This window comes from Pangasianodon hypophthalmus, chromosome 15, assembly GCF_027358585.1.
Source record: "Pangasianodon hypophthalmus isolate fPanHyp1 chromosome 15, fPanHyp1.pri, whole genome shotgun sequence".
NCBI classification, from domain to species: Eukaryota; Metazoa; Chordata; class Actinopteri; order Siluriformes; family Pangasiidae; genus Pangasianodon; species Pangasianodon hypophthalmus.
This window is the reverse complement of record NC_069724.1, coordinates 21,913,982-21,935,052: the sequence shown is the minus strand read 5'-3', so window position 1 is coordinate 21,935,052 and position 21,071 is coordinate 21,913,982. Positions and strand designations below refer to the sequence as shown.

The 21,071-nt window shown below is 39.8% G+C and overlaps 1 protein-coding gene across 2 annotated transcripts; it reads right to left on the bottom strand.

Annotated features, from left to right (window-relative positions):
- Nucleotides 1–34: 34 nt before the first annotated feature.
- On the bottom strand, nucleotides 35–20,815 carry gsna (gelsolin a). 2 transcript variants are annotated; one of them, XM_026929104.3, is made up of 17 exons: nucleotides 20,671–20,815; nucleotides 14,222–14,419; nucleotides 13,459–13,613; nucleotides 12,122–12,283; nucleotides 11,662–11,811; nucleotides 11,465–11,554; nucleotides 11,240–11,372; nucleotides 10,097–10,401; nucleotides 9,833–9,966; nucleotides 9,297–9,387; nucleotides 8,984–9,010; nucleotides 5,306–5,476; nucleotides 4,107–4,281; nucleotides 3,630–3,751; nucleotides 2,882–2,959; nucleotides 2,576–2,636; nucleotides 35–2,046 (listed from the first exon to the last, which is right to left on the bottom strand). In XM_026929104.3, exons 2-17 carry the CDS (start codon nucleotides 14,412–14,414, stop codon nucleotides 1,877–1,879), a joined length of 2,217 nt encoding a protein of 738 aa, XP_026784905.2. In that variant the 5' UTR covers nucleotides 14,415–14,419; nucleotides 20,671–20,815; the 3' UTR covers nucleotides 35–1,876. The 2 variants fall into 2 exon arrangements, with proteins under 2 accessions (XP_026784905.2, XP_026784906.2); XM_026929105.3 differs by lacking the exon at nucleotides 8,984–9,010.
- Between the last annotated feature and the right edge of the window lie 256 nt (nucleotides 20,816–21,071).

Genomic DNA, 21,071 nt, shown 5'->3' with positions numbered 1-21,071 from the left:
ATCTGACCAGAGGAAACACACTGGACAACTTAGAAACGATGCACAGAGCTGTTTTTTATTGTAACAAATGTAAGGCAGGGCATCTGTTTGAGATCTGTGGAACAGGGTTTATAAATCAGAAGCAGCAAAGACTGGAATTTGTCACTATGGCACAGTGTTGCATACTGGAAATTTCTTTCTCATGCTATTCTAAACAAATGATCAAGCTGGTCATGAATAAGGGGGCAGACATGTAGCAGAGACACAGAGACCACCAGGGCCTGTTCCTCGTAAGAGGATTGTTGATTTGACATGATCCTGGATTTGTCCTCTCTTTGTTATCAAGACAAGAAGCAGTCCATAAGCTCAAACCTGGAGGAGGACTTATTCGATGTAACCATGATTAGATTGCACATTTAGAAGTGTTTCATGAATACAGAAAATCATATGCTTTATTACTAAATATATCACACAATTATAAAATTGAGGTCATGCAATTGCTAAAAGCAATCTGAACAGCTGTAGATGGTTCATAAGCCTCTGCTACTTATGGATATACTTTTTTAATTAAAGTGTTAGCATGGGGATGTGAAACCAAAATTAAACCAACAGTTGGACACAATTTCATTAGAACTGATAAAGTGCAAGCAATTTAGTATCCCATAGCTACTCTGAAATAAACTGCACATGTCTTACTATATTAAAACAACTTTTGATGGACCTTTTTAGGCTTCTGTACCCAATCAGGGACTCTAATCATGTTTTCTAGTCTCGATTATATGTATCTGCCCTTTCCTGGCAAAGTAAGAGCTTTGCAGTTACCAAACAACTTAATTCACCTAAAGTAATTCAATTTTTGGGTGTGACTGAAGAACTGAATCCTGTTTGGAATGATCATGGTTTTGTCATTTTATCATAGCTATATTAAGAGATGTACGAAGAACAAGGCCCTGGTCATACACTGTGTGTGGTCTTTACCAGTCCCACAATATTATCTCTATAATCCCTGGAGTTCTTTGATGGGTTAATGTCAAACTGTTCTGCAGTGCCCTCTGGCAGCAGATGGGGGTAACTGCTCCAAATCAGATGGCATCCCTGTGAAACTCCTGAGCATCACTATGAATAGCTATATGGGGGAAAAAATTCATGACCATAGGACTGTTTTGGTTATTATTATTTTTACAGGCACTACATATTCAAATAAATGGCAGCATTTTATTTCAAATATTCAACTCTGAGTAAGGTGACAGGAAGGTGCACACAAGGGAAGATAGTATTGCTGTTAAACGCCCTTAAAAATCTGCTCACACATAAAAACAAACTATATGCACACATACAGGAAGAACCAGGCTGCAAAATTGTATTAAAACCCACTTTCGGGAATCTCTGCATCTGTTGTTGTTTTTTTCTGATGAGTAACAGTATTCTGAACCTTAGTAAACACTCAGGATAATTCTTAATTCCTTGGTGATTCTTAATTTGAGATTTATCCTCCATGATCGGAGCAGGATCTGCGATTCACAAACATCTCAAATGATCTGATTTGTTTTGGTCTTTACAGACTGATCAAAAGAAGCACTGAAACGGCACTACTGAATAAAAACGATTCAAGAATACCACCTCAGATTACACGAGCTACCTTAAAAACAACAACCTTTCGCTTAAATACAGTTAGAAACATAATGCCTACGTTTAAAATGCAGTTAAAAAAAAAAAGTGCAATTGGAAATTAAAGCTTTTGACTACAGACAAGGCTCGGGGTGTACAAGCTGCCTTTTTACACTGATCTCTCAGCAACTCCCAGATACGCCAATGGAAATATGTTAATCAGTGGCAAAGGGCAACTTCCACTTCTACCCTACTAAGGCAGTGGGGTTTAAAGGTCAGGGGTGAGGGTTCAAATCTCGAGCTCAGCCATGGCGCGGTCCAGAGGGTCGCTGCTCCAGTAGTCGTGGTCCCAGCCCAGGAACCAGCCAGTGAACGTGGGCGGTTCGGAGCCCTGCTTGATCTTCACAACAGGAGTACGGCGGTCTCGGTTGGCTGGGTCCGTCTCAATGTAGCGGGTGGCTAAAAGATAGTACAGAGTTTTAGTAATGTGCAACGCATTCAGTCGTCCCTCACCAGCCTCTCTTTTTTCTCTCTCTTGAAATTAATTAGAGAAAAAAACCCAGCTTGTCATGTTACAGAGAAAAGACAAAGCACAAATTCCACTCTTCATGTCAGAAAACATAAGTTACAGTTACAGCTTTATCTCTGACTGTTACAAAGCGCTGACACTGGAGACTCTAGAGTATTATGTTCTGTATCAGTGAACAGGTCTAATTCATGTTACAGCCATTCTTTGCTCATTTTTGTTACATATTTTATAATCCGCTTACAATACGCTTTCAACTATAAGCCTTTCCTATTAGTTTCATTATAGATACTAAATAACGTGTTTTAACGTGAATAACTGAATAATAAGCTGTAAGTATACAGGGTTAAAAATAGAGCTGTTATCCACTTTGAATCCAAAAACATGCATAATGAGGTACTTTCCACACATCTGAGTCTGTTATATTTTTCACTCATGAGTGAGAAATTTAATGAGCCTCACCTGAAGCCATTGCCTCAGTCTTTTCCTCCTCTTGTGCCTCATTACCAATCCATACAAACACCTGCAACACAACCACAGCAGTCAGAAACCCCCAGGAGACATCGACATGTCTGAGTTACATGGGTGCATGCTACTCTAAAGTTATTTGAGAGAACGTTCAAGGCAAACATTACAAAATCATTAAATCATTAAATAATTAAATGTTGTGCAGGTTTCATTCGTCTACCAGATAAAACAAGATCACTGTAAAATGTGGAGTGGTCTGTTTGGTTGAGTCACTTATAAAAAGAGAGAATCTAATGTTACCTGGTCCCAGGTATCCAGGATCATGACATCATCTGTGGCCAGATCCTCTTGAGTCATCTCCCCAGGTACCTCCTCAATCTACACAACCACAAAAAGTGCTCTTATTTGGTTGCTACACATGCATCATTGCACATACTGGACGATTCAACTAACGGTTATTTGGATAATTAACTGATCTGATTTGTTCAATTCTGGCCAATCAAATTCAAAATAAAGGCCAATATCCACTGGACGCTTCACTAACTGAAACCCTCAGACACCAAATTCATTTTTATTGCCATGTTTGTCCAAGGTGAATCATTTTTGGTGTCATTTTAGAAACGATTCCAAAGCTATAGGATCGGTTCTTAGTTTTCAACGGCTGGAATCAGAGAGTCGGCTCTTTTTGTGATCAACTCCCAGCACCGTCGATGTGATGTAAACACAGGATGGTGATTTGATGACTTGACACACAACATCTAGCAAACATATATACTGTGCATGTTAAGTAAATTAAACGGTGTAGCATTTGTCAATGCTAATTGAGTAAAAAAAAAAAAACTACTTATGAGCTAATTGATTCAAAGAGCTTTGCTCCTTGTGGCTTGAAGTGATTTGATGTTGTGCGTGCAATAAGGTGTTTCCACAGACCAACCACAGAGTAATCAACTATTAAATTCATGGCCAACTAGTTTTATTATTGAATTCTATCCATTTTGTCGATTATTTCTTGCAGCCCTAAATAAATAAATTTTGTGAAAACACTCACAATGAAGCGTCCGGTTTTGTTGGAGCAGGCGAACAGTCTGGGTGGGTGACTGTCCATCTTATCCTTCAGCCTGGTGGATGTGCGGTACTCCATCTTTCCTCCCAGAGCCGCCCAGAAGTCACCTGCACACGAATGAACAGCATGAATCCTTATGCAGGGCAAGTTTATATTTATAGAACGTTCCAGATGCAAAGATAAATTAGCATGCCTTGCATATATTATGTGTAAGGAATAAAAAACATGGGGTCATGCTCTTATAGGGAAAGTAATCAGTGACACAGTGGTGTGTTTCAGTGCAACACAAAGCAAAGTTACTGTTACCACCATGAAGTTTTGAAGTTTTTTATCCATTTCTAGTTGCATTTAATGCTGTGGTTCCTGTTATCACCTATTTTATAGCAGCTATAAATAAATGCAGCTTGTCATGTAACCAGGAAACCAGTATATGAAGCCAGTTTAATAAAACTCTGCTCTTACCGCTCTCTCCACCCTCTGCGATCTCAGAGGTAGTGACGCCGAGGATGCCACAGAGCTCCTGTGCTCCCCGTTTTTCAGTGTCACTGGCACCAACGCCGACCCACATGAAGCAGCCCGATGGGGTCACCAGGACAAAGACATCGTTGGAGTTCAGGTTTGAGGAAACGGCATCAACCTGGAGAGGAAAATTTCTATAAGCACGACCTCACACTTAATAAAAGCCAGGAACCTCTTTAGTATATGGCGTTTCTGTGACGACCAGCCCGGGAGCTGGCTTGCCTGCTAGGTCGACTTTGGCCACCAGAGGGAGACATGAGCAATCTACCAGCTAATTACTCTGAATCAGTCTCACCTGTCCCTGGCTCTATTTAAGGGAAGCTTGCCAAACACTCAATGCTCAGTCTTGCGGTCACTTTGTGAGGATGAGGCTGAGCCTGAGCTGGTATTGGTAATTTTGTAACTAGAGCTGTACTCTAGCCTTTCCTCTGCGTCAGGTTGGCGTCACCTTGTCAACCTAGCCACCCTCTCGAGTTTTTGAGTTCCTTCTCTTGAGAAAGGAGAAAAAAATCTTTCCACTTTTGAGTTCACTCTTTCCCTTCAACTTCTTTGAGAAGAGAAGGTGTTTGTTCTTTGTTTTCAGTTTCACTAAGTGCTCTCTGGCCATTGCACCACCTGTGCTTTGGTAGCTAGCATATTAGGTTCTGAATGTTAAGGTCCTGGGTTTGATTCTTGCTGTCAGCAGGCAGAAACAGGAAGCTAATAAATATATTTACTGGGTGATTAAAATATAACCAATTAGTTAGATTTTCAATTAAAGTTTCCTCTTGCATTCTAATCCCTTAAGCCAAGTCTGTACTTGGGCCCATTCTCCCATCTTTCCTGCCTCCCCATTATAGCTTCCTAGCTTAGGCTGAGGATATTAGCCTGAAATCTGAAGGGACTGACTGAAATTTTTCATATCAAGAAAGTGTTTTTTAAAATTAAGGAGCTACAACTTCAGAGAGCTTTCAATATGGTTAAATGTACATTAATGGTTAATCTCAGTTAAACATGGATTTACTGATATGATCATGAATTTCTTCAACTCAAACAGCAGAAACAAAAAAAACAAGCACATGAATTAAACAGCTGGTATAGTGTTAAAGGAATTCTGTAATTCATGCCATACTCTTTGGAGGATATTTGTGTTACACACTGACCTCCACAGCTCGGGTGCATCCCGCTGAGTTGGCGCGCACTTGGAACAGGCGATTCTGTGCAGGTTTGGTCTGACCTCCCTCCCTGGATGTGCCTCCCTGATACACCACCATGGGCTTTCCACCAAACAGACTCATGAGGTGTGCTGGTTCCTTACCCTGAACCACACGCACCTGAGAAACACACACACAGTTAAATACTACTCCGATATACCAGAGTTAATCACTTGTATGAAACCTTTTAATATAGTGTTAAAATTACACAGGAACATCCATAAATCTTTATAAAGCTGTATAGTTTAGAGCAGGATCTAGGAATTTGCTTTATGCTAAAGGTCCTCTTGCCATCCCAAATAGCTAGCCAGCTAATAAACTTCTAGCAAACTAGACCTGTGCATTGGTCACAGCGAGACATATTTGTGATTTCAGTGTTTTAGTCTAAATCTTGATTTGTCACATTCTTGGCAATTTATTTAACAGGACACAAACCTGTCATGATGATAACCAACAATTGTTTTCTCCCATCAGTGACTTTAGCGAATTCATCTAGCTAAGGAGCAAAGCATGCAAGTTCTGCGGTACAAAGTTTCTGGAATCAGCCATCTAAGAAGATCTAACCTTTTAATATCATGTTTTAGTTCAGAGGCTATTAAAGACTGACTAGTGAGGAGTCAAAAAAAATATAATTGTTTTAAAGATTGCATAAGCATGATTCTACTATTGCGGTACCATTTAGCCCATGTAACTCTTAAAAATTAAACTTTAAAAAAAAAATCATTTTCAACACTGAATCAAAATCTAATCGAAAAACAAGCATTGAACCAGATAGTATCTCAGTTTATTAAGAATGCAGAAAATGGCTGCATTTTGCTCTTAAATGAGCAACAGGGTGGAGTTTTTTAGCACAGAATTACAGTGTGGTTAACTAGCATACATGCTTATTGAGGGCATTAAGTACACTTTAATGACTTACTTCAAATTAATTACTTTTTTAAACTAATATTTTACTTTCAATCTATAATTAATTTGGGTAACAGGGTTGTATGTTCATAGTGACCTAGTCACTCAATGCCACAATATTTTTGAAAATAAAGAAAAAAAATAGAACTTAATTTTCTTCTTCCCATGATCTTCAGGAAATTTTAATGCCACTTCCTGTTGAATAAGTGACTTGTGGAATATTCCAAATATTTTATAGAGGTGAATGTGTTCAGGTAGCAGGGTTGAGTGAATATGAACTAAAATGTTCATTTAATACACTATAACGGATGATTCAAAGAAAAGCGTGTGATGTTAAATGGATCCACACATTAATGCACAAAATAATGACCTCTGAAGTAATTTAATGATTATGACTACACTTTACACTGAAATATAGTGGGCTGGGATAGGCCACTTAAGTACGGTAGAGTTTTTCTTAATGTGTTTTTTAATCTTTATGTTACTTATCCGAAATATGTCAATACACTGTTGTGAAAGGCATAGTTATAAATGCCTCTTACCTTTATGTATATATTTGTAATGTAATATCAGTAGGACACAAATGGCACCCCAATCATGGAATCAACCATAAGCTACATAAAAATATTGTATTATGGATTATTATTTTGGACTTGGTTTTTTTTTTTGTTTTCATAAGCAAAGCAGGAGCTTTTTTTTTTATTTTTTAACTGGAATGGAGACTTAATTTTCATCCAGTTCTGAAATAACACATCTCAATCCCATGTCCATGTCCATTTTTACTGCTTCCCTCCAGGTGGCATCTGTGAGCCAATCAGATTGAGTGTCCTGTTAGTGCTAACATTCCCGCCAGCTTTTTCTGGCTGGCTGGGGTGACTGCGAGCTGCCCAACGGCTGGAAAAAACATTGCTTCATCAGGTCTCGGACAAAAAGAGCTCTTTTGCCCTGAACACTGGGCCCAACTGTCTCCCTTCCACACTACTCAGCCTGAATTATGCAGTTGTTTACTGTTCAGCCTGATTCCAGCCATATTTGGACACAAATTAAGTTCCCTAAATGTGTCTCCTGAGGTTTGTGCTTTTGCGGCTGATATATAAAAGTACTTCATAATGTAGCCCAGGATCCTGCATTTGACAGCACATTCCTGTACATTCTTGACAGGATTGTGTTTTGTTTAGTATTTGACATGCAAGAAATATACAAATTCACACAAACAATACATTCAGATGTGTGTTTTTCACAACTCTCGTGGTTTGTTGGACAGGAAATAGGAAACACCATCAGGATTTGGTGTGACAAACATCAACCAGTCAATAAGGTGTACACACTTGGTGCATGGAAACATACAAAGACAAGCAAAGAGATGATCGGAGGTGAGATGAGATGTGAAAGAATGTGAAGGATGTGAAAAGCAGAGGTGCCAACATTTGCTAGCAAGAAAACTCTTGCAGGAAGAGGGGAAAACTTCACCACAAAAACCCTAGTGTTTGTTGGCAGACAAAACGGCTCCATGCTAATAAACGATAAAACGTATTGGCTGAACTGATATTTAACTGCAGAAATGTTTGGATTTAAAAGCAACCCGCTGAGAGTATTAACTTACTTTATACAATTTTTCCAAAATAAATACAAGTTCATGTCCATTCTGCAGTTTAGTCCATGTCCAAACTATAAAAAACTGTACAGTAGTGAAAAGACGACTGTTCATTGAATTTCAAATTTCTGACCCAATCTCTGCATCCCATGGAGTTAAATTATTTAGAGAGCATGCTGATCACGTGATCACATTCTTCCGTGCAGAGTCTCATTACCTAGATGGGAATCATCTGCACTTGTGAAGTGACTGATAGCTCCTGATTTCAACAACGAACACACATTACACATTATACATTATACGGTTCTATGGTGAGAGGCTGCAGAAATCAGGCATTTTAGCCGAATTTGGAGCTCTATTTCTGCTATGGAACTCATTATTTTTCAGTTGATTCAAATCGTGACCAGAGTGTATCGTCCCACCCCTAAAATGTAGGGGTAACTGTTTTTTTTTTTTGTTTTATTTTGCTCAGATATGCATCAATCAACTTTAAAAAAAATAAATAAATTGCAAGGCAAAGGTCTGGTTTAATTGCTGCTTAATAATTAGAGGCTCCTCTTCCTGTGCGGGGTTTTTTTTTTTTTTTTTACAAACCAAATAGCCCACAGTCTCTCACTCTTGTTTTCTACTGGCTCTTAACGCCAAGGTTCACAATTTCACAGGTCAAAGATCAAGATAAAGTTGTCGTGAATGTAACCCCTACAAGAAACAAATACGCCTTTTACACCTCACGCCCTTTCCCCTTCAGTGAATTGTATTTTCCAGAGTGAATTTTATTCGTATTGTCTGAGCACTGCTTTGGCTGAAAAGTAGAAAAGCATTATTCTGAGATGTCTCCTGTATTGCCATGGCAAGGAGTCACATGCAGAAAGTGCTATGCCTAACACACAAATGTTGGCACCTCTGTGGTCAATATTAAATAGCCTATTTTTTTGTACAGCTGCCCTCTTGTTTAGTGTTACACATCTGAAAAAAAATAGCTTTATTCTTTAAATTATGCAACATCCTGAGGAAATTCTTTATGGCTAGATTACATTTTAGTGTCTGTGGTGAGGGTCTTTTTTTCTTTTCTTTTTTTTTTTTTTTTTTCTTTTAAAGAGAGACATGCTGGTTTGAGACGGGGCTACCTGAGTAGTGATAGGAGCACCAGACACCTAGAAACACACAGGCAGCAAATACAAAAAGGACAGGAAAGAAGGACAAAGATGAAGATGATGATGAAGCTGAGCAAAACATAAAATGTCAGAAGGACAATAAATTTTGTGTATAATTTTATGCTGCTTGCTTGGTGAACATTCAGTTCCAAAATTGGACCTGAGAATATTTTCCATAGTGACAAACCACAATACTATAGTATACATCTTACAACACCTGTATACCAATATAAATCAAAAGAAGTGACCTGACAAATAACGAATGAGGTTGAGGTTAATTACTTACCTGCACAGGTCCTCCTCCGAGCTCATCATCCAGCTGTGTGGCCAAGATAGCAGATGCTCCAATTTCATCCTGTGAGGAGTCCAGACCTTGCCTTCAGGAAAAGATTGAGCTCCATAAACAACTGATCAACCAAATACTCCGAGTCTGCAGATGAAGCAAGCTGCCACACATCATCCTCAAGCACCTCAGAGCTGTCGAAAGACAGTGCTAGCTGCCTGGCTCTATTTATATAATTCTCTGATTATCTGCTGGAAATAGAAGTACCATGCTGTCCATTCTAAACAATGAATATCTATAAAAAAGATCTAACAGCTGCAATAGAGTCAAAATTTGGCCATTTTGGGAATAATTTATTCAGTGATGGTAACTATTATAAATAAAACACTTTGGGAGGTGCTGAAAAATAAAGTCTGGGGTGTTAAAAGTAACTCTGCTTCATGTCAGTCCACATCATACCAACGCCAAGTTTTATTCTTTTTTTTTTTTTTTTTCAGATTTGTGATCGCACGTGTTCATGACTTGTAGTGACATCTTACCAAATGTAGATGATGTGTCCCTGTCTGCCACCATGTCTGTAGTTGTAAAGGATGATGTAACTGTCTCCGCCATAGAACTGGCCGTACGTGGACGTGTCAACAGGAACCTTGTCAGAACCTTCAATACGCCAGATCTGTAAAGGGAGAATATGAGATGCTCCATTGTTGCTGTGAAACATTAAATTCACAAATATGCGAGAACGAATATTTGATCACGTTAGCTGTCATTATTAATTAAAATGTATGCATGTGCTGTGCTCTCACCTGTTTCTCTCCTCTGCCATCATCAATCATGCCGTGCTGCGCTGCCATGGCAGGCGAATCGTGCAGTGTGGCAGCATCAAATGGCACCTTCTCAATCTTGGCGATGTGGTTGGAAACATACGCCACGCCCATGCCGTCTGTCTGGTCCACATCACGCCAGTTCTTGAAGAACTGCTTGAACAGTGGAGTTTCGCCCATCTCGGGGAGGATCTGCACCTGAGTGTTCTTCGGGTAGCCCATCTTCTTAATGAAGCCATCTGCTGCTTTCATGGCTGCCTTGCGCTCCTCAACATTGGCGTCCTTTCCTGTTTGGCGGAGGCCATTGGATGTTAAACACATTGTCACAAAACTTCTATCATATAACATTCTTCTAGTTTTCGAATGCTTAACACGTCTCATATGGATTGATGCTTGGCTCATACTTCTTAACGTTATTAATATTCTATAACAGAGCGCTGATGAATTCTCAATTCTGATTGGTTTAGATAATGTGGATTAATCTTCTATAACAGCAGCTCTGACAGTAGTTTCGGAAATAATTCAAACCACGGGTTTATATTAATGCACTCGCTCTAATATGTTAATGTTTCTATAGTAACGGCTTACACAGGGACTTGCATGTTATTGAAAAATAATCAACTTTGGGGTGGTAACAGTAACTTTGTGTCCGTCTCATCATACCACCCTGTCGTTGATTATTTTCCTACAATAGCACACCCGGCCATATTTTATTACTTAAAATGGAGACTTTTTCAGTACTTCTGTTAAAATCTGATTTGAAGAGCATTATGTACGAGCTCAGACAAGGCTCCAACTTTCTAACCACCATATTCAATATGCAAATTATTAGAAATGTGGTATGCAAAGGTTTTTAGTCACTGAACCTGCAGCTAAACTAGCTGTGCAAGTTGGCTAAAGTTAGCATTGCTAATGTTAGTGATTAACAAAATATGAGCATTTATGTTGTATTTTGACAAGTTTGGCTACTAGCTAGCTAGCTATTTGGGATAGCAGGAGGACATGAGTGTTCACTACGTCTGGTCTATTTTATGCCATTAGGCCAGTAGCTTTGACTCAAATTTTCATTCCAGATTCATGGTACTTAAAGATACTAAGTTGAGGCTGTTGGCTTTGCTTGCTCACCTTTCCAGACAAAGATCTTGCCATCTGAACCATGGTCCAGAACAAAGCAGTCTGTGGACTCCAGAGCACTCTGGGTGAAAGGGTTCTCATCAGCCACCAAGGCCATAGCCATGGTGCCGCTAGCATCTGAAACCTGTTGATTGGAAGACCGTACTTTAGACAAGGAGCTAAATAAGAGTATGTTTTCACTCTTCACCATTCCATCTGTTTGAATAGTCATAGCACCTTGTACAGTTTAGCCAGCTTCCTGTTGGACGAGTCTGCTTTGAGGTCATCATCAGCTCCTTCTGGCAGGTCTGGCTTTTCTCCTAGAACCTGTCATTAGATATGGAAGAGAGTCCTGTTTTTAGAGTCCTGTTGACCAAGCATAAACATTGCTCTTGGTACAGTCTCAATATATTTATTTTAGGTTGAATCTTTACCTCGAGTATCTTTTCTCGTTCCACACCTTCATCACACACGTACACACGGGCTCTCCCGCTACGCTCGTTATCACGGATCGCCTTGGCAAGCTGAGTGGCCTTCAGCTTCTCAAAGCGATTGCTCTTGGATCCACACCACTGGTAGATCTCCTGTAATACACAGAAATGATAGACAAGTAAGGAATACATCACACCAGAGTGAATTTTACAATGATGAAGTTGATTATCTTCCTATAATAGCACGTCCCCAAATTTATTTCTCTTTCTGTCTTTGGGAACTCCTTCCATAAATGCAAAATAAAAGTCTCCTCACAGAAACCTTCAACATATCAACTATTATACATCTGTAAATATGAAGCCTCTGCTACACAAGTCCCTGAGTAAGTTATTATAGAAATGTTAACGGATTAGATCAAGCAGATTTACCCATATCCTTCATTTCTGTCCCTGAGATACTCACATTGCCGAGGTCCAGGATGAAGCAGTCACCTTGGTTAAAGCTGTCCCAGCTGACCGGCACCTCTGTTGCCCTAACGACACGACGACCTTTGACCTGGAGCACACGCTGCACCACCACCTCGTTGGTGACAACGTGCTTAAACCCTGATGCCACTCCTCCTTTCTGAGACAAAGAGAAAAGATCAAAGGATTAAAGTCAGGAAGCTGGTTTCAGTGACATCGCTATCACTGCATCTGTGTGTACATTGGAGACTGATGTACTGAAAGCCCATTTAACACCACTGACAAAGAGCCGTATTAACTCACAGCTGCTCCCATCACTGTAATCTGTCTTTTGAAATTAAAAACAGTTTTGCACTTCTTCATTGAATATGCATTTAGTTGTTTTTTTTTCTGAAATAATCAGGACTATATCTTACTCCCTCAGTGAGAACACTGACAAGTCCCTCTCTCTAGAGTCAAAAGTAATTGCCCATTTGGAATGCATTTCATTATTTTTCACTAACGTACTTACAGTAGTAATGTTTAATCATAAAAAATACTGGCTAAACAGCAACAGTTCCTAATGCTTTTATTTAACAGGTACAGTTCACTTTGATTTTGTACAATGCGAAGTGTGCATTTGAACGTTTTGAAAGGCCGCTTTATTACTTCATTTTAGAACGAACCTAAAAATGGGACCCATGGCACTCCCTCTTCAAAGAGCACTTCGCAATGGACCACACCAATTCTCAAAGTCTAAATTACTGGGAGTCAAAGTTATTGTAATGAAACACCTGTTCCGGTTTATAAAGGCCTATAGTATTTGCTGACATTGTGACTGTGCACATGTCATTTCTTCAGTGCAAGCAAGGATACAGAGACCGCATGTTCAAACAGAGTTCTATACTATAGAGCTATTATGTTTAATGGCTGACAAAACCATTTTGCAAAGATATTATCCTTCACTTTCTGGCCTCGTGTTCACATGAATTCTAGTTTGCATATGTGCATGGTTTGTTGGATGCAAATGTTTCATACCAGAAAGCAAAAGCACTCCTTAAATGTTCATCTTGAGAGCCTGTATTTTAGTAGATCTTTCTAGTAGATCATCTGATAAACTAGCAACGCCCACAAGCATAAACTTACTTCAAAGTCTGTAAATATGGCCTCTTAGGTTTCATTCAACTGGTTTATAAGTTCTAATCCGCAGGATGTTAATTTACCGCTAGGTACTGTATATTGTCAGAAAAACAGGACAAACCCTGCACAAGTACAGCATCTACTGACTGCACATAGTTGTAACCTTTAATGGAAATCAAGACCATTTTAACCCTGTTACATGTGCATGTCACTTACCATGTACTGCAGACCTTTCTTAAAGTAGCCCAGAAACGTTTTAGATTCGTGTCCCTGGACCTCACGGTATTGTATGGGTTTTCCACCCAGGTGATCATCCAGCTGCACTGTAAATATGGCAGCTGATCCACTTTCATCCTGGGTGCAGAAGTCACCTGGAAGACACAAGCAAAAAACAATTGCATAGGTTTGACCATATAAACGTTCTGGTCCAATTAATTGCTGTAAAACAATGCTGAAGGAAATTTTAACCAATGGAGTTAAAATGGAGCATGATAATTATACACTGGGCAGATTTGGGGGCAGTCGTGGCCTAATGGATAGAGAGTCGGACTTACAACCCGAAGGTGAACCTGAAGGTTGTGGGTTCGAGTCTCAGGTCCGGCAGGGATTGTAGGTGGGGGGAGTGAATGACCAGCACTCTCTCCCACCCTCAATACCACGACTGAGGTGAGACCCTTGAGCAAGGCACCGAACCCCCCAAACTGCTCCCCGGGCGCCGCAGCAAAAAAGGCTGCCCACTGCTCTGGGTGTGTGTTCACTACTGTGTGTGTGTGATCACTACTGTGTGTGTGTGTGCACTTGGATGGGTTAAATGCAGAGCACAAATTCCGAGTATGGGTCACCGAGTAATGGTTCCAATAACATGATCAGCTGCTAATTTGTTACAAATTTCTCATCATTTCTTGAAGCTTAATAGTGCTAAAGTGCTTAAAGTTTCGGATCAGATCAGGCCACAGCTCATATGAATTGATGGACTTACCCAGCCAGAAGTGGAGGTCGTACTGCAGGTTACCAGAGCGCTGTTTGATGGTGTTGAGGACCACATAGGCATCGCCTGTGTAGAACCCTCCATACAGGTTATCTGGCACAGCAACCAGGTCAAAATTCTCAACCCTCCACACCTGCAGTCCAGGCTGCTTGCCTGCCTTCTCAAACTCAGGATGGTACACCATACTGTCTGGAAAGAAAAACACAGATCTTCTTCAAAAACACAGAGCCTTCTGATTAATTCATTCCCTAATTCATTCATCTTTACTGACTGCTTAATCCTGATCAGGGTCATGGTGGATCCGGAGCCTATCCCAAGGACAATGGGTGCAACGTGGGAATACACCCTGGATGGGACACCAGTCCAAAGCAGAGCACCATGTGAGCACACAACACACACACACATTCACACCTAGGGGCAATTTAGTCACCAATCCACCCACCAGCATGTTTCTGGGAGGAAAACCAAGAAGACGCCTGCATGGACAAAAGTCCACACAGATTGTAACTTGAGCTCAGGCTCAAACCGGGGACCCTGGACGGTGAAGCAGCAATGCTACCTGGCCCGCCTCAGTGATTCACTATTCCAAAACACTAAACTGAAATAAATTTGCTAGGATGACACAATATTTTCATGACTTGGTCTATTCATAAAAATCAACCTTAATATGGTCACAATATATCTGGCTACTAATAGATGTTTCTGAATTCAATTCTATTCTATTTGTACAAGCACTTTTAACAATAGACAGAAATCCAGATGTATATTTATATTTAGATTCCTAATGAGCAAGCCAGAGGTGACAGTGGTGAGGAAAAACTCCTTGAGATGACATGGGGAAGAAACTTTTGAAAAGAACCAGACTCAAAAGGGAACCTGTCCTCTTCTGGACACCGGATAGTTGGATTATAAAAAAAAGAAAAAAAGCACAGTACACTGGTGAAGCGGAGCAAAGACAAACAGTGTAGGGCTGAAAGGATGTTCAGTATGAGCATATCATGTTTTAAAGGCAAATCCTTGAAATATGCAGCTGAAATACTCATGTCCTGAGAGCACTACCCAACAAAATCACTAGCTTGTGCAAAAACCGAATACAGAGAAGTTTCCCTGTGTATCTAATGTCATGTTTTGAACTTAAGTTGCATTAACTCTGAACACAAGCCCTTAGCCTTTAAACTAAGTGCTTTTTCTGGTGATCATATGAGTAAACTTATTACTATTCATTAGTTTTTTGGTAGTAGCTTAAACATATATTTGTTTCTTAGGTAATTAAGTCCACTGTACACCATCTCGCATAGCATACAGAAGACTTACAAAGCTGGGAGTCTCTATAAACCCAGGGACTGGAAGTTTTGTTTTGTGTTTTTTTTTTTTTTCCTGTGCTGAAGGACATTTAGACCAAGCCCACATGAAGAGGAAGAGCTGTGACTCAGGCTAGCAGTATGGGAACAGCAGTTGCTGCCTGCTAAAACATTTGCTCCAGCTGCCTTTCCGAACACCCACTTATACATACAAACACTGAGTGAAATCATGGCCACTGAGCATTAACATAGTTCTGCATCAGTTTTGGCACAACATTGCAGTGAGGCTCTTGGATTGGGGGCTCATTTTGGCAGAGGCATTTGTGGTGGGTGTTTGAGGATGTTTGAAATTTTTCAGGTCCACCCCAATGCTCTTGCAAAAATTAAAGAGACAGGCCGAAAATAGGAAGCATACAGAGGCAGTTGTTACCCTTAGAAGACTCCAATCCTCACAAGGCTTACTCTACACTGTGAAACGATTGGTAGAGCGTATACTGTAGTAATATACGTCATATAGGCGCAAAAAACATTTGCTCCAGCTGCAACAAAGTACCAGTGTCTGCAGTTTAGCTGTAGCAGACATCAGACCAAACATGAATAAAATTTCCCAACATAAAAGCCAATTCACTGAAAGGGAAAGGCCATGGGATGTGAAAGATTGTAGTGTTTATTTTTGCTTTGTGCCTATTTTATCTAGGTGAACTTTAACCTCTTGTCTGCCAGTAGAAAAGAAGTGGTTGGGACTGTGGTCAGTAGGAAAAAAAAAAAAGTAGTGGTTGCACCAACCTTTTGCTTTTCTGTTTTGTCATTGTTGCTTGGCACTTATTTGAAGAAAAAAAATTAACTAGCTATCTAATGTTATTCCTACATCCTCTTTTGTGTTGACTCAGTTTTTCTCTCCATCTGCTAGGATTTTAATGTTAGAAATTTTGGCGCCTCTGCATTTGTATTGTAGGTGGACCTGAAAAAATGTCAACTCAGTGTACACAGTCTAGTATGATACAGTTCCTAGTGTACAATCTAGTCATTTGGAGTAAATAAAAAATCATTGTGTTAAGAATCAAGCTATCAGTCCCAGTAAATATCATCATCTGTAGGCTGTAAACCCAAAACACATCAGGTACATATCAGCAAGTGTATAAAGGCTTTTGTTCAAAAATTCCTTGCCATCACCAAAGAATAAATTGCAGAAGTCCAGGTCTATTCCTCTTTTATAGTGCCAATAATACTGACCAGGAATTCCCTTTTTATTCTTACAAGTTTAGGGAAGTGGTTGCTTCATTAAAGTAGTAGTTCCAGTCTTTGTTTTGAAATTTGAGAAGCCTAAATACAGACCACGATACGCACAAAAGAACACCAAGCATATTGTAAAAACTGTGGTTGAACTGGTGTTTGCCTCGTAGGTGGTTGAGTCATTACTAGAATATTCTGGCAAACGTTTCCTTTTAATTAAAAAATCTCTATGATGTCATCTGTAAAGCTAACCTATTATAGGTGCTGAATAATAAATCTGTGCCTAAAATAGGGTTATTAAATTACAGTAGCATATTTAATAATACACCACACCCAAAGCCAACTGCATTTTGTGTCTTGGAAACACTGCTACAGTCAACACTTTCCTTTCACCTAGCTTTTATTAGATTTACTCATTATCAAGGAACACATTCTAGACAAGTTTATTTTTAGAGATTTGCATGTGAAGACCTGTGACTGAACAAAAACACATAACAGGCCCCTGTAGACAGGCTTCTCCCACTGAAGAAGCATATGAGCCTGTGTAATTAGATCTTTACCAAGGGATTTGATGGGTGTGTATGTGTGGGTGTTGTACACAAGTGAAGTTGGAATCTTTCCCCTGGCTAGACACATTCACACTTCTTTTTCACACTTCAATTCATCATATTGGAGAAGAAACATAATCAGTGCAGCCATTACAGTTTACTTTAGATTTCCATCCTACACTGTGAGCGAGTGTGGTAGCCCAAACGGTGTTATAAATAACTCGGGTCACATGACTGATATTGTATGCCTCGTGTGTTCATGGGGAAAAAAAAGGCAGGGGCTTTAAAGGGAAGGGTTTCAGTCAGCCAACATACAATCAAACCTATTTAACACCTGCATATAAAGATTGTTTACATAGATTATAATTATGTAAGGAATAAAACACTTTTTTGGAGTGCTTTTATAGGAAAATCAACAAAGGGGTGGTGTGATGCAGCTCGACACAAAGCAAAGTTACTGTTACCACCTCAAAGTTTATTTTCCTTTAACAGCACGTCCTGACGTGTTTTATTCCTCTTATACCACAGCGATGTCAACTATTACCAGTTCTATTTATTAAAGAATGAATTATTGTACATTTGAGCTGTTTATAGTTGTTTAATGTTGTAGAACGTCCACAAGACTGTTATCAGTTATCTTGGGTTATTGCAGCTGTAAAGTCATTCTCTCATAAACTTCCCTTTTTTTCCCCTCATTTCAATAAGACAAAAAAAGCAGCTTGTCATGTTAACAAAAACAGTAAAGGGCACCTTAAAGGAACTCGACTGTTACCGATTCGACTTTTTCTGTCACATTCTTGACTGTTGCATGCCTACACATGTTTTCCTTGAGTTCACTTACGAAACACGCGTGATTCTGAGTTTTCCTGTCTGACTCATTCTCACCATACTGACAGATCCCACCCTCCCGACTCCCCCTCCTCTCCGAGTGCCAATTTCAGCCCTTTATAGTGAACATAGTGAAATAGTGAACACTTCAGCAAAAAGCCAACTCAGTGCTGTGTTTACCCAGCATGAGTACACCTTCACTCCGCCTTCATACAATATAAAAAAATGCACTGAAGAGACCATATAAGGGTTCAAAGTCTGCTGTGGGCACAAATGCATTCTGTAATTGCATGCTACATTCTGTACACACTAACTGAGGATAGATGTTGATCTGAAAGAGCTGCGTCAAGAGCAAGGCTGCAATTTAATGCCGGGGAGGATCGGAATAATTTTAAGAGCAGCAGGAATGGAGAGAATAAGTGGAAGGAAAAAGTTAGTGTGTGCAGCATGAGAGGATTAGGACTGTGGTGTGAGGCAGCTGTTGACTGGACAACAACTCATCAGACTACACTTCCTTCTCTAACAAGGAACCGGGATCATTTTGGCTTGCAACTGTAAAACCCCGAGATAAACACAAACACAATGGTTATAGCAGATCAGCAAGCTTACCCTCCCTAGTGCATTATCAGTCGTTATACCACAGTGTTGTCGAATTCTCTACTCTGATTGGTCAAAAAGTGTTGATTCATTTCCAGACAGTAGTCCGGGCTGCAAGGCAAATCACAGGTTTAAATTAATGCGCTCGTTCTAATATGTTATTTCTATTGTAAGAAGTTACCCAGGGACCTGTGCGGCGGACACTCCCCTGGCAAACCGTACATTCTCATTTTCTTCACTCACATTTCATGCATTTAAATCCTTTGCATTGACATTATAATAAAACACACAAACTGCATCTAATGTACTAATATTCTGTAACTGCCGTCTTTGTCGTTACACTGAGTTTCCACAAAGCGATGATACAAAGTTAGACTATGCACTTCCTTTTGTGGTAAAGATAGGGCACAATGTTTAGTTGCTTTGCCCCGGTTTCCATGGTAACAAACATCTATACATGACATATCACTTAGCAATCAAAACAGGAAACCCCTACAATATGTAATACTACTTAATTTAATGCAGTATATCTGTACAGAATGTAGCTAACATGCATGTCAAAAAATCTTTTTTTTTTCCATAAAAAGGTTGAATGTTTGATTATACCCCTGTAGAGTATCCATTTAACCTTTCCAAAGCTTTCCATCAGGATTCAAGACATTAAGCACTAAAGGGGAGGCTTTTAAATCTCCATAAAGCTGTGTAAGACAACCTGCTTTTATTACATTGTTTAATTTGCTGCAAGAATTACACTAATACACTATGATGAGGGGGCAATATACCGCAACGCTGTATGCCATTATTTCAGCCATATAGTGAGTGTTTCCATTTGTTATTTGAGACTTTGGATACATTCCTCTGAATTACCAGAGTTTCTAGGTTATTGATGCCCCAAGGTGGCATCTAACAATGCGATTCATCTATCGATTATTAAAGAATGTTGTGACACTGACTTACTTTTCAAGTACTATATGTGCTTTAATAACTGTATCTTTATCTTTTCTGTCAGGAAATTCCCTGCAAATCTGTTTAAAATGCACACACATTGCTCTGCGATTCATTTTAATCTGGCCATATATGGCCTGGATGTGCTGAAAGAGCAGTGGAAATGAGGATGGCTGTAAAACACGGGTGCAGTTTGACTCTGGATTGGTAACGCATGCCAATCAATACCCTGCAGCAGAGGAACTAGTTAAAGGATGTACTCATTTACAGTTGCTCATTTGGATGAGGGTTTTATCCTAACTTACATTTGAAGCAGGATACAACTGAGCAATTGTGGGTTATTTTGGACCCAACCATGACAGCATGACAGTGCTGAGATTTGTACTTCTGATTAGTAACCCACAGCCTTAACCAGTGAACCACCACAACCCAACCTAATCTACAGCTTGATATGATTTACATTAGAGATGGGAATTCCGGCTCTTTTCAGTGAGTCAAATCATTTGACTCGGCTCACTGACACTTTTTTTTTTTTTTTTCCTCCAAATCTTTTTTTTTGTTTGTTTGTTTTTTTTTTTTTGCCTAACCACGACTGAGACCAACAATCTACTCTACTCTCTAATTAACAAAATAAGATCACTGTGCTTTGCATTTTATAAAACTGATTATGTAAATCACTGAATCAGCAGGGAACTATAAATGTGCTAATAACCTAATAACACCAGTACATCTTCATCAAGCAGCAAAGGAACATACTGAATAAATTACACTGTAAGAATAATAAATAATGAGCTCATATATGAGAGTCGGCTCTCAATGTTCACCTAAAAGAACCGATTCAATTGAACCGACTCGTTCTGGCACGACACATCACTAGTTTATACAGTGTATCAGAACAGTTCTAGTAGAGTTTGCATTGTGAAGTGGCTCGTAAGCAAGTTATGCAGCTTAAAAAAGCGGGTATAAAATAGACAGAAAAACGTCTTACCTGCTGCTGAGTGATCTGGTCTGGGTGTGACTGCGGGTGCTGAGAGTGTCCTGTCTCAGTGTGCAGAATAAACACAGGCCGCTTCGACTCTAATCTCGACCGGAGCCGCCCCTCTGACGCAGCGCTGAAGGAGGAGGAGGAGGCGGGGGAGGAGCCGCGGAGGAGGAGGCGGGGACGCTGGAGCTTTTAAATCCCAGCAGGAAAATTAGACAGGGGTAAGTCTCCAGTACAGTCCATTCTGAAGTGATGAACCCTACGTAGGGCACTTGGAATAGGGACACGCCCACGGCAGCCATTTTTAGGGTCGTTCAAAAAAAATATTTACTTCAAAGGGCTCGGTTTCCAGGGCAACTACCAATGAGCACTGTGCTCGTGAGATCTTTTTTGTTTTTATGCTGAAT